Here is a 12,816-nt window from a genome sequence, read left to right as displayed (position 1 = left end):
GGGGGAGGGAGCGGTTACGTGAACGTGCGCTTTTCACTTAGCATTTAACACGCGTACGTGGAAGAAGTTGCTGTTTGAATTGATATTTGGTGAATACTAATGCATCTCATATAAACAACAACGAAAGGTGTCTGAACACGACTGCACACGTGGCATTAACCGCACAAAACACAATTATTGTTCGTTGACAATAACATCTTTTCATGAATTTCCACTTTCTCACTACACCTCTACGTCAATTTTCAAATTATTGCTCAATATTTTAGTTTAATTCACGATTGACAAATAACTTTAGAAGTCAGAAATGCATTCTTAGAATTGCGAATGCGTCTTTACAATAGTTATTACGGCTCTGAGCTACAAACAACATGGCAGCCTCCATATAGAGCATTTGTTACATATCTGTAGTTTTGTAATTTGTCCGTGGATCTTCATCTGCCTAAATGTCAGTTTTTGTTGCCAGCATCTTGGAAAGTTAACAAAATCCTTTATTCGTCTTTCACCAAACAAACTGTAAGTGCTTTTAATATTTATGGCGATTTGTACTGGATCTACGGCATGTATAGTTGCACTCTTGTGAAGTAAAATGGTTAAATTAAGGTATTGGATGTTACCACATGTGTCCCACTAAAGTTGTTTTCATATAATTTTGTCCTTTAGATATGTGACAGTTCAAACTGCTGTTGATTTCTTTGTGAATAAATCTGCATTGATAATGAATCAATAACAGGCTGATAAATTTTCATTTGCAGAACTAAATGCAGCCACTTTTTACAGTAAAGGGAAAGACTACACTTTTAAGAAGCGCTCTATCGAGACTAAAAAACAGTCCCAAAGGGTTTAGCGTAAGCATAAGTCCACTTTTACCTATTCAGGAAATCACATCTCACATGCTCCCAAACTTGACTTTCTGATAGTCCCTGCATATTTAGGAAATAAAGCACACTTGTAATTGTAATTTTAAGCCAATATAGCAATCCATCAAACATCAGAACACCACCGTTGTAACAATTAATCATTACCTGTTCTTCTCAAATTATCTGGCCACATTGAAAAGTTTTAGTATACTACCAAATTGTTACAGTTTGAATAACTATTAGTACACAACATTTGGTACGGAAGTTGCAGCAAAACTAATTGTGTTCAAACTTCTACTGAACTTTTCATTTTGACAGGTATATGTCTCACATGCTGACAAAGACGCTTCCGCCTATGCAGAGTTTTCTGTTGCTGGTTTCCAGACGCTCCAGCCACCTCGCCAGACAGCAGTATGATGTCATTGTGGTGGGTGGGGGTCATGCAGGGACCGAAGCAGCGGCTGCAGCAGCCAGGGTGGGAGCTGAGACACTCCTGGTCACACAGAAAATCCAAACAGTTGGTAAGCAGAAGAAACACTTTGCTCAAATAAAATAAAATCTTTAGCTGACTTTTGCATGCTCTTTGCCAAAAATGATTTCTGCAGGCGCCTTGTCCTGCAACCCGTCTCTGGGAGGAGTAGGTAAAGGCCAGCTTGTGAAAGAGATTGACGCTCTGGATGGGCTATGTGGTCGAGCTGGAGACTGGGCTGGAATCCATTTCTCCATCCTGAATCGTAGCAAAGGACCCGCTGTGTGGGGGCCAAGAGCCCAGCTGGACCGCCAGCGCTACCGGGAATTCTTTCAGGTGTCACACACACATGGATGAATTTTTATCAGGGAATGAATTAAATGTCTTTGGCTGACTGTGGGTCTGCTTACTGTTCTTTGTGCAGTCTGAGCTGCTGTCCACTCCCAGGCTGACGATGTTGGAGGGTTCAGTGGAGGAGCTGCTGGTAGCAGAACCAAACCCAGAGGAGCCTGGACAACACAGAGTTACTGGGATATGTTTGGGTAAGCATCCTATTCAGGTGGCTTTTAGTCATTTTGTTACTACTACATTATTTTTATTCTCTATCAAATCATTGAATATGATTAAAAATTTTACTTAATGCTTACCAATAATTTAGATTTGTTCTAAAACTGGGCTTTTACATCTGACGCCAGCTTCTAAAATCTGGGCCAGTGACTTTAATGCACTTATAGAATTTGCAGAATAAGTAAAAAAAAAAAACAACTTTTTTTGTTATTCGCTTTTTTTCTTCTTTAAATGTCAGCAAATGGCAGCCACCCAATTTCGGCCAGTTCTGTGGTTCTTACCACTGGTACCTTCTTGTCTGGCTCCATCTTTATGGGCCAAACCACATCCCCCGGAGGTCGGATTGGAGATGCTCCATCAAGTGCAGGGCTGTCCCAGACGCTGAGAGAGAGGCTGAAGCTGAGGGTAGGCAGGCTGAGGACCGGGACTCCTCCTAGGATTGTGAAGGATTCAGTAGACCTACCACTGGCCCTGCTTCACCTCCCTGACAGTCACCCAACACCATTTAGCTTCATGAATACCCAAACATGCTGCAAGGTAGTTTATTAAAGAACATCTTTCATTGTTGGGTCAACAAATACTCATTATCAGCTCATGTAAGTCCATTTTTTTAAATAAATGGTTAATTTTAACTCAACACTCTGTAGCCGGAAGAACAGCTGCCTTGTTACCTGACCCACACGACTCCTGGTGTAGAGAGAGTGGTGAGGGAAAGTCTTCATCTCAACTGTCACATACAGCAAGACACCAAAGGTCCAAGGTACACACACATACTACATACTGCAGATGCTTGATTTTGTCCTCTGCTTTCTGAGGAGCAACTCATAGCTTGTCTCTTACAGGTACTGCCCTTCTATTGAGTCAAGAGTGATGCGTTTTCCAGGCCGGAGTCACCAGGTGTGGCTGGAGCCAGAGGGGATGACCTCTGACCTTTTGTACCCACAGGGTCTGTCCATGACTATGCCCCCTGACATGCAGCTCCGCCTCATCAGAGAAATCCCGTGCATGCACAGAGCTGAAATCCACACACCTGGTACACAGAATCCCATTTGATCTTCACAACAGAAGTAAAAAGCAGGAAATGAAAGTGGTCACATTCCTCTTTAGTTCAGTCTCAGCCTGAATGTACTTCTTGAATTAGTTTATGGATCTGACCGTCAAATGTCACAGTGGCTGTTTTATTTGTTTTCTGGGTCTCTAGGTTATGGTGTGCAGTATGATTTTGTGTGTCCCACTCAGCTGAGCCCTGCACTACAAGTGAAAAGCACTCAAGGTCTTTTTCTGGCCGGTCAGATCAATGGAACAACGGGCTACGAAGAGGCTGCTGCACAGGTAGCTGCTGTTTTTATCTAAGGATCATGAAATTACAGGGTCATGAAACCTTCTGGATTGTCCATTACAATATACGGAATAAATATATTTATATTTACACACACAAACATACATCCCAAAGCACTGACCAGACACATGTAGTTAATTAAACTGGGGTACAGGTCTGTTACTGACCACCAATCTGCTGCCAGTGTGCGAGTAGTTCTGCAGTCCAGATACATCTGGGACTGTGGTCCATTTCATTTCCACATGTTGGAGAAACAAGCAATCAATCAGAGCTTAGCAGAGGGGATTAAAAGGATTTTCAGGACATACATGGTTTCTGCTACTGGAGAAATTAGTTAAGTGAAATTAAATATGTGCTCATGCCAATCAGTTAATCTACTTTCCTTCATTTAGCTTTGCTTTTTTTTTAAATTCTTGCCCAATTTTAAAATCTGGGCTAAATGAAAGTGTATTGTAATAATTTTAAAAGCCAGGTATTTAATTCAAAGCGTGCTGCTAACAATTTTCCGAGCATTTACTAAATCAAGCATGTAGCAGCTTTTTTGCAGTGTTTTTTTAAACAGTACAGGACAAACACAATTGTATCATATCTTATTTTTTCTATCAATTACACAGAACCAGAGCTTTACGCTTAAGTAATTAAATCCTGAAGGAAAACGCTGTTTGTATTCGTGCAGGGCTTGTGGGCTGGGGTGAACGCTGCACGCAAGGCACTCTCCATGCCTCTGGTGGCATTGTCTCGAACAGAGAGCTACATTGGTGTTCTCATTGACGATCTGGTGAGTCGAGGTGTTACTGAACCTTATCGCATGTTCACCAGCCGGGCTGAGTTTCGAACCTCTCTGAGACCAGACAATGCTGACCTCCGCCTTACGCCAAAAGGTAGTCAAGTTTGTGACTAACTTTTTACTATCATGTCATTTTTTAATGTAGTGGCAAAAGTTATTTAGCTTATTGGTGTATCTGAATGAAATGGAATATGAACTCTAATACTTAGCTTTTGATGGAGAATGCATTTATTTCCATGGCTTTCACTCACACTTATCAATATCTAAAGATGTGCCTGCTCTCACAGGTTGTACTCTCTTTCAGTTTTTCCCCCGTCTCATGACTTTTCTCTTTCCGTCAGGGTTTGAGGTGGGATGCGTGTCCTCTTTGCGCAATCAGGAGGCTTTAAGAGTAAAGAACAGTCTCCAAGATGCAATGGCAGCCTTACAGGCTCTCAATTTGTCCACCTCCAGATGGAGGAAAAAGCTGCCAGACATCGGTGTCAGTGAGTCAAAGAGTAACACCCTAACGTGAGTTATGACATACATACTCAGAGGTGTATAAAGTTAATATGGCCAAGTAAAAAAAAGAGCTTTGCTTTCATTTCAGGGCACAGCTGAGATATTTGATTCTTTTGTGCTTTGTTTTCCAGTGGGATGGACCTGCTGCAGTACAAAGATGTTTCCTTTGAAATGCTGGCATCTGTTTTCCCAGATTGCCTTTCACCTTACATGGAATTCTCACAAAGACTCAAGATTGAGGGTAAAAACGGACTTTTGGAGTTTTACAGCAACAAGAAAGGGGAGCATTGTGCTTGGAAGCTGTGGGAGTTAACACATGATAAACTCAAAGCTCAGTTATTCCCTTTCATTGCCTCAGCATGTTTTCTTATGGGGGCTGTTTAAACTCATTCATTCTCAGTAAAACCTTTCTCCTGTCCACCATATAGCTGTGTACAAGCCTTTCTGCGACTTAAACAAGAAAGAGATTGAGAGGATTCAAAAGGAAGAGAGCATGTCTCTGCCGCAAGACATCGACTATTTCTCTCTGCCAGCGTCTCTGTCTAAGGAGGTCAGAGAGATCCTAGACAGAGTTCGACCAAGCACCGTGAGTCTGCACTCTGCAGTATTTTAACATGTTTTTAATATGAAGTTATGACATTTGTCCTTTTAAGTCTAACTGTCCCTCTATTGTGTCCCCCAGCTGGGTGCAGCTACTCGCCTGGAAGGCGTCACTCCTGCTGCAGTCGTCAGTCTCTTTAACTATGTCTACTTAACAGACAGAAAGGAAAGAATAATGCACAGAAAGCAACAAGACAAAAAGGAGGAAAAAGAAGACCTGTGTGCAAAAAATGCATCTTTACCTCACTGACAGAAGGCCTCTTAGTGTAAAAATGTATGTATTCTTGTAAAATGGGCAAAATGATAAATAAATTATGGCATCTTTTAGAATGATACAGAACATTGTCTTCCTTTAAATGAATGACATTTTATATAGTCAAAAAAAAGTTCACCAAAAACAAACTTTAATACATTATTTTTAGATTGTTCTCAAATGAACAAGTGTTCAAATGTTAAAACAACCCACTGCTCCTTTGTTACCTAACAAGCTAGCTAGTGAAGAATTCTAATCCTGTTAGCAACATGACTGTGAACAGCGTTAAACTCCATGTGACCTTCTCAGTGTTACAGCCGCTAGTAACAAAGTGACCGTCCAGCTCAGCAGTGCCTCGAGTGAAGAAGGCAAATGGAAACTTCCAGAAAGGCTGAGGCAAGCCCCTGGGGGGGCCTTGGTATTCTGTGGTTTCAACAAATGCAACGCTTGTTGTCAGGACAACAGGGGACAACAGAGGACACTAGGGAAAAAAAAAGACAGAAAGGAAGTACTTATAAGTAAAGAAAGACAAGAAGTGAAGTTTGAAGATGTGTTGCAAACATGTGCATTTAAGTACCTTGACATTTTGACATTGGTACTGGTATTTAGCTCCCAGGAGGTAGTTCTGGGGAAAGTCGATGATACCCTGACGAGCCCACAGCACTTTTATATAGAGAGAATGTGGGAGGATGCAGCCTGTTTCACATGTTTCCTAAGAGAGGGAACAGAAATGTGAATAGATGGTATCTTATCTGGAGATTAGGGATGCAAAGGTTTATACTGTAAGTGCAACATCACTACCATCAGACATTTAGCTTGTTGACTGTAATCATGCAGCCTGGTTGTGCTGCTTTTACTTTGCTCTGAAACATATTAAATTTATTTACTTTTTTAATTTTACTTTCTTTTTTTAAAACTGACAAATGAGTTGCATTTCACTTTATTTGGTGCAAAAACCAAATGAAGAGAAAATAAATTGATTGGCCATGAAAGCTCTGAAAGCCTCTTAGACGATGGTTTAAACAGGTTAAAAAATCTTTGGTATCAGTATCAACCTAGAATAACCTGGATTTCTCACTAGTTACTAACAACTAAAAGGGAAATTTTTAATTAAGTTGAATGGTTTTCAAGTCTTATGGTAAGAAAATGCAGAGAAACTGTGATTAAAGTACATTAAACTTAGCTTAAATAACTTTAAACTCCTATATCAGGTGTACCTCCAGACTGATGGGACACTCCTGCAAGATTACTCTTGTCCAGTCTGGTTCAGAGCCGGAGTTCATGGCGATCACATCAGGAGCAGAGAGTCCCTGTAATACCCTGTAAATCTGCGAGCGCAGCTCAGAACAGTTATTAGCTGGGGATCTACGAGGAACATGGGAAGAAATAAAAAAAAAAGAAGCATGTAAAATAGGGATCACCAAATAAATACAAGGATTCATTTTCAACAACGCCAACATGTGGATAAAGTTGGGATAAAATAGCGTCCACTCACCTAAATGTGCAACCAGTGATGGTGTTATGTGCGAAGTGTATCTGTGCACGGCTGCTGAGTTCAGAAGAACACTCCCCACCCTGTGATAGACCGAGTGATGTTAGCTGTTCTCACTGTTAAGAAATCATGATGAATTGTTGACAGAAAACTTGGCAGATAGAGCTGAATATAGTATCTAAAGGAGAAGTTCACAAATGAAAGTTATTGAGGATACAGGCTGCACTTTTCCGTCAGCACGACCAATGACAGGAGATCCCACTTTAAGGCCGACAGGAGGCGTTAATTCTCCTGGAGTGGGGCTTGGTGTGGCCAGCTACACAAAGAGGTTCATGACATTACTCTCACAGCTTGAAATAACAGCTTATTTAGTTTTGTAGACAGAATATCTGGCTTTAACAGCGTACCTGGAAATGTACAGAGTGTGTCTGCAGCAACAGCTGATCAAAATCCACATCAGCCAACTCTACGTTTATTACTGCATATGTGAGCTCACCCCTCCCTGTATAACCTATGATAAACTCCACCTGCAGGAAAACCAGACGAAGGTTTGAAGTTTCATTGTGTGCTTAAATAAATACAGTTTCAGACACATTTGTGTGGCTACTCACCCTTTTCACAACATCTACACAGGAACTGTTTAGTCTGGTTGGTGCAGGCCAGTCAGCTCGTGGAGTTACTGGGATCTGAACAGTGACAAGAAAATACTTCATCCATTCTTTATACTTTATCCTTTAATACAATCCTTTTTAAAGTTGAAGTTAGGGATGTATTTTTTATATTTTTATTGATATGCTATATGCTATTTTACACATAATAATTGTGACCAACTGCGAATGCATTTATTAGCCACAACCAAATTAGACCTCATCTTCATGTCAGTGTTGATTTTTTGGAATTATTATTTAATTTTAAAGTCTTTATTCACCTATATCAACAAAATGTTACTATCGTTATACTTCCCTTTTTAAAACTACATAATTTAATCTACATGTTGAGCCTTTATGTATTTTAAAAATGTGGACTCTGAAAATAAGCATAAAATCGACAAGAATTGAGAATTTTTGATAAATAAGAAATGTATTTTCTATTTTTACATTGTAAATACAGATTTTATTAGCCAAAGACTGTAAAAGATATCATTATAACACTTTTACTGCATTAGCATTTCTGCTTTACAACTTGTTACAAATAACTGAGTATAAACCGTTCAGTGTGTAAAGTGCAACGTTAAAGTTTTTGTACAAATGTCAGGTTTGGCTCTGGGATGCATTTACTATCAGTTACAGACTCACCGGGAAATCTGATGAGATCACTGTCTCAGCTGTTGGAATCTGTAAGAGAGAGAGAAAAAAAATGTCAGCCAGTCTGCTGTGATAACCGATAGTGATTATGTACTTAATAGCATTTATTCCAAGTGTACTTGGTGACCTTAAGCAGAGTCAGGTCAGAGAAGTAGGACTGGGCGTTCAGATTTGGATCTGTGGTGCATGACTGACTGGTCACACTCTGGGTACAAGACAGAGATGTAGACCTCAAAAACTCTACAAGCAGAGGGGAACACCAAGCAGTAAGAAAAGGAGTTCAAACGTCTGTATATACCAAAAATATATGATCATAATTACCACATAAAAATATTATTAATGAGAAAAACGGACAACAAATAAAAAAATAAAAGTTTCTAAACTGAACTGACTTCATGTACTTCAGCAACTACTGGAAAATACAATTTTAGACAAGGAGGAAAACAATAGTGGTTGGAGGCAGTAGTTTTCTCAGCCTGTGAAGTGGAAAGAAAATAAAAACAGGAGAAGACAAGCGGGAAGAGAAAACATATGTTTGGAGAACAAACATTTTTGACAAGAACATATTTCCAGCTGTTTATATGAGAGATGATCGATCATACTTTTGGTTTGTTTTTACATGGATTCAATTCAATATCAGTAAATTTTGGAAGATGAGATTAAAAAAAATGACATCTATGACATTAAAATCTACAAACAGCGAGTCTCCTTCAATATCCTGCCCAAATGTTTGTTTTATGCCCTTTTACTCTTGTGTTATTTTGAACTTCTAAAAGACAGAAATAAAAAAGTAATCATGCTTAAAATATTAAAGAAACACATCTGCTTCGACTTTATGCTTACTGAAAATCAGGTCATCTTTTACTTGCTTATCTTTTCTCAGTAGTGGAAATCTTAACTAGAGGTACTTAAATGTTTACATGATACTATAAGGGAGACAAAGATGTCTTACAATGAAACATGATTTAAATCTGTTTTTATTGTACATTTTTATTTGACTGAAGGTTTGATGATGAAACCTGCTCATTCAGGAGGAAGTCACTGACACAAAAGTATCTGGCAGGACAGCATTTGAAGTTTGCTTGAAGAAACTTCAGTACATCATGTTACTCAGCAGTTTTTACATTTGACTTTTTATGCGATGTGAACTTACTTGCAGGGTTGCGGTTCATGCAGAATGTAGAAGCAGTCCCTGGAGAAGGCTGGCGGAGGACACTCCGCACAGAGGAGGTGGGGAAAAATGTCTGGATTGCATCATCAACCTACAAAAGAGTTTTGCGTGTCAAAAATACATTCTCTACTCTAAAATCTAAAAGTTGTGAGAAAATGCTGTATATCTTTAAAGCACCGCATATCCGATTACCCTGTAAAAATCTCTGGTGTGCGTGATATATACATTTTTTGGTGGTGAGAAGTAATACAAGTCCCCTAAAGTTGGAAACTGAGGTAGTCTTGGAAGAGACTTGGGTCCACCATCTGTTTGGAAGTTGGAAAGCACATTTTTTAACAGCATTCATTGATGGACACATGTATTTCTCATTCATGCATTGCTGTGAGGTGCTGCAGAATCAGTAACTTTCTTGGTGGTAGTATTTGACATTGTTAAACTACTGTGTCTATTTACCTTCAGATCGGACACAAAACATGGAGTCAGTCACAGTAAGAAGAGATGCATTCATGTTCGCTCTGAACATAAGCCATTTCTCAATACAAACCCCTGATCTGTAAAATAAATAAATAAAAAGCTTCCTTAAAAGCAAAAGATGGGAGGTTTATGTGCTATCAGGTGAGGAAGAAATGAAGAAAACATACATGACTGGTTGAGGACATCCAGTGAAGACAGTGCTCAGATTGGCAACATCACAATCAGCTGTGTCACAGCAGCAGCCAATGTCACAAAAATCAGGGGTTAAATTACAGAGACATCCTGAGAAGACAACAGAAAGTTTGTGTTCGTTAAGATAAGATTTAATGTCTCCATAAATACTCACAGGATTTCAATATACACATCATTATTCTATTTCTTACACTGTGTCAACACAACACAGAGAAACAGAATGACTACAAGGAAATGTAAACAGCTAAAACAGCTATTAAAAAGATGCAAAAATATGACCAATATGAGTTTAAAAAACAAATGTTAACACGTAGAAACAAAACCAAAGCTGCATATGTTGTGGATTTTTTGTCTTTTTTTCAGTCTGAGTTTATTGGTTCTTGGTTGGATGAAAGTGTTGTTTGTTATAAGCTCTGTTCATGTTACAGAATTGATATGATGTACAGAATCAATAGTTTCCTCTTATGTTCTACGTAAAATATCAAGCAAATATAAAGGCACAACAGAAAAGAGGCAGTCTTTATCAGTGAGACAAGGGACAAAGAAAAATTATCAACAAATTGCAAAGAAAATTTGAGCCCTGTATCTTTAGTTGTCGATAAGTATTTAAATAATGGGATCAGTTTAATATGCCTCTGACACTTTAAAACCCCTCAAAACAAGTTCTGTTAAAGTTTGCAGTAAAAAGAAAAGAAATAACTGATTGTAAGACTAGTTCTTATTAGTTATGTTTAAGTTCAGGCGTAAATTACCCTGCGCAGACATCGGAGCCTCTGTAACCATTGTAGTTGGCGCTTCAGACACGGACAGCGTCGCGGTTACCGTGGAGCCCACAGTGGGATACAGAGTGACCTCCTCAGTAGGTCCATCGGCTGAGTTCACGGTCCCCGGAACTCCCGGAGTTGGAGTGACTGAGCTGAAAGGCTCGCCTTTTGTTGGGTTGGAATTAACAGTAGAAGTAGCTCCTAAAGCTGTGGTAGCGTGAGCTAAAGACTCTAAAAGGACAAAAAATACGTGAAATGAGCCCCAGCTGCAAAAAATCATTATGCCGACAGAAACATGATTCTGTGAACAGCTAGGGGACTCGCTGGTTAGCTAGTAGCTAAGTTACTTTAATACGTCGCTCGTTACGTCTCTAAACACAAATTTGCATACATTAAAATAAGATTATATTTAAATAATTAATCTTAGAAGAGATTTCCAAAAGAAGCATTTACAACATGCTAAATAGCAAGAGTCCCGTTACTAGGGAAGTTGTCATATAGACTTCCGGTTCCAGGGTGCTCTCTGGCTCCGATGTTATTAAATAAGACAGCCACTATCGTAAAGCACGTAAAGGAAACGCACATTTTTCAGCTCATTAAGTTCAATGACCGAAATGCAAATATCTATCGATTTTAAAAAAGAAAGTTGGGAAAGCAAATCAAACATTTTAGCAGAATAAGCTACTAAAAAAAGTAAATCATAAAATGGGTATGTAGTGCATCTAATTTCTTCGATTATGTTTGGGACTTTCCTCTTTGTACTGTAGGATTTTTTTTTTTAATTTATGCAAATGAAGCCAGTGACAACTTCTGATGTCAAAAAATTGAGCAACAGAAAATCATCAAATTCACATATTGGTGGAGCTTCTTTTCAGCTCCCACAACATAAGCAGACTTGAAAAAAAAAAAAAAAAAAAAAAAAAAAGAATTTTGGGCTCTAGTGGCCTTTATTTTAATAGTAGCTGGACAGGAAATATGGCCCCAGGCCGGGACTCAGACCTGGGTTTGGCTGTGCTGTAGCCTCTGTACATGGGGCAGCTGCTCAACCAGTTAAGATACTTTTTTTTCAAGAAGAAAAGGAGAATCCAGTTCTTTACTTGTAAAATCAGGAGTTTGTAGAACACAAAGGGAGCTATGTTGTGGCAGACTAACACTTATCAGGACTACAGAAACCACTATTTAGGATACTTTCCTTGTGACAAGTTGTGGACTCATCAACTCCAGTAAATTCTACCTCTTTTGTGCTTGTGTCTCCTTTGGCCAATTTACTCCTTTGTGTTTTTCGCTCTCAGCTGAGTGGTTGGGAAAATACATTGAAATCTACATGTAGGGATAAGAACAAATAAATAAATAAAGATACAGTGAGGGGTTGTGTTTGTACTGCAGAGTATACATGGAGGCAGGGTTTCCAGAGGAGAGAACAAGTAAGCTCATCCTACAACCCAAGAACACATGCACACAAATATACTAGAAACAATCAGAAAGATGAGCTAAACAGCTGTAGAGACTCCACTGAGCTGACATAAAGAGTGGGCTCAGATATTGGCTTTGCAGTTGACTTTGTTAGCATACAGATAAATTATTTGTTACTCCACGTCAACATTAGATTAACTTTTGTTCAGATGTCAGTCCTGAAAAGTTAGTCACACTCTGCAAGTGACTGATTTCTAAAATTTGTGATGCATGAAAGGTTGGATGAAGTAATATGTGATGCAGATCGTCACTGAAAGGGCCAGCATCGATGGCCACATTATTCAGCGCTTGTGTCACTTATGATTCTGTCATTTAAAAAACACAATCTGAACATAAATTTTAATTTGTTTTTCAGTCTTTTAGCAAGTTTAATAGTCTCTTTTAGGGACGGTGCAAACAAAGGACATAAAATCATAAATTTAAAATGGGTTGATCCTATCAGTATCAGAGCTCTAAATTTCTTTAGACATTCCTAGTCTTTGAATCTTAATGCTCCCAGTTTATTATTTCCATTTTCTCTGGATTAAAAAAAAACCCTTTTACTCCTTGTGGTGGTCCTGCCAACAACAACTG

General features: G+C 39.0%; 2 protein-coding genes across 3 annotated transcripts; one reads left to right on the top strand and one right to left on the bottom strand.

Moving 5' to 3' along the window:
- The first annotated feature begins 110 nt into the window (after positions 1-110).
- Positions 111-5,453, top strand: mto1 (mitochondrial tRNA translation optimization 1). 2 transcript variants are annotated; one of them, XM_041973189.1, is made up of 14 exons: positions 111-513; positions 753-845; positions 1,176-1,378; positions 1,463-1,662; positions 1,751-1,868; positions 2,132-2,430; positions 2,541-2,653; positions 2,736-2,926; positions 3,095-3,225; positions 3,909-4,113; positions 4,361-4,529; positions 4,652-4,761; positions 4,949-5,106; positions 5,203-5,453. In XM_041973189.1, exons 3-14 carry the CDS (start codon positions 1,180-1,182, stop codon positions 5,368-5,370), a joined length of 2,061 nt encoding a protein of 686 aa, XP_041829123.1. In that variant the 5' UTR covers positions 111-513; positions 753-845; positions 1,176-1,179; the 3' UTR covers positions 5,371-5,453. The 2 variants fall into 2 exon arrangements, with proteins under 2 accessions (XP_041829123.1, XP_041829124.1); XM_041973190.1 differs by lacking the exon at positions 753-845.
- Positions 5,454-5,507: 54 nt separating this feature from the next.
- On the bottom strand, positions 5,508-11,453 carry LOC121632039 (tectonic-3-like). The gene is made up of 14 exons (XM_041973191.1): positions 10,759-11,453; positions 9,982-10,096; positions 9,794-9,891; positions 9,533-9,645; positions 9,323-9,431; positions 8,297-8,409; positions 8,161-8,199; positions 7,477-7,551; positions 7,273-7,392; positions 7,083-7,181; positions 6,869-6,972; positions 6,591-6,738; positions 5,951-6,085; positions 5,508-5,854 (listed from the first exon to the last, which is right to left on the bottom strand). Exons 1-14 carry the CDS (start codon positions 11,048-11,050, stop codon positions 5,609-5,611), a joined length of 1,806 nt encoding a protein of 601 aa, XP_041829125.1. The 5' UTR covers positions 11,051-11,453; the 3' UTR covers positions 5,508-5,608.
- Positions 11,454-12,816: the final 1,363 nt, after the last annotated feature.

Source organism: Melanotaenia boesemani, chromosome 21, assembly GCF_017639745.1.
Source record: "Melanotaenia boesemani isolate fMelBoe1 chromosome 21, fMelBoe1.pri, whole genome shotgun sequence".
Lineage (NCBI taxonomy): Eukaryota > Metazoa > Chordata > Actinopteri > Atheriniformes > Melanotaeniidae > Melanotaenia > Melanotaenia boesemani.
Note: the sequence above shows the minus strand (reverse complement) of the source record. Positions and strands in the feature narration are given on the sequence as shown.

Coding starts and splice junctions, on each gene's coding strand:
- LOC121632039 (XM_041973191.1), bottom strand. CDS start 11,050: ATGATTTTTTGCAGCTGGGGCTCATTTCACGTATTTTTTGTCCTTTTA. Junction 9,646..9,793: donor GTTTTGTGTCCGATCTGAAG/GTAAATAGACAC, acceptor ACTTCCAAACAG/ATGGTGGACCCAAGTCTCTT. Junction 7,552..8,160: donor TGATCTCATCAGATTTCCCG/GTGAGTCTGTAA, acceptor GTCACTGTTCAG/ATCCCAGTAACTCCACGAGC.
- mto1 (XM_041973190.1), top strand. CDS start 1,180: ATGTCTCACATGCTGACAAAGACGCTTCCGCCTATGCAGAGTTTTCTG. Junction 1,869..2,131: donor AGTTACTGGGATATGTTTGG/GTAAGCATCCTA, acceptor TTTAAATGTCAG/CAAATGGCAGCCACCCAATT. Junction 3,226..3,908: donor ACGAAGAGGCTGCTGCACAG/GTAGCTGCTGTT, acceptor GTATTCGTGCAG/GGCTTGTGGGCTGGGGTGAA.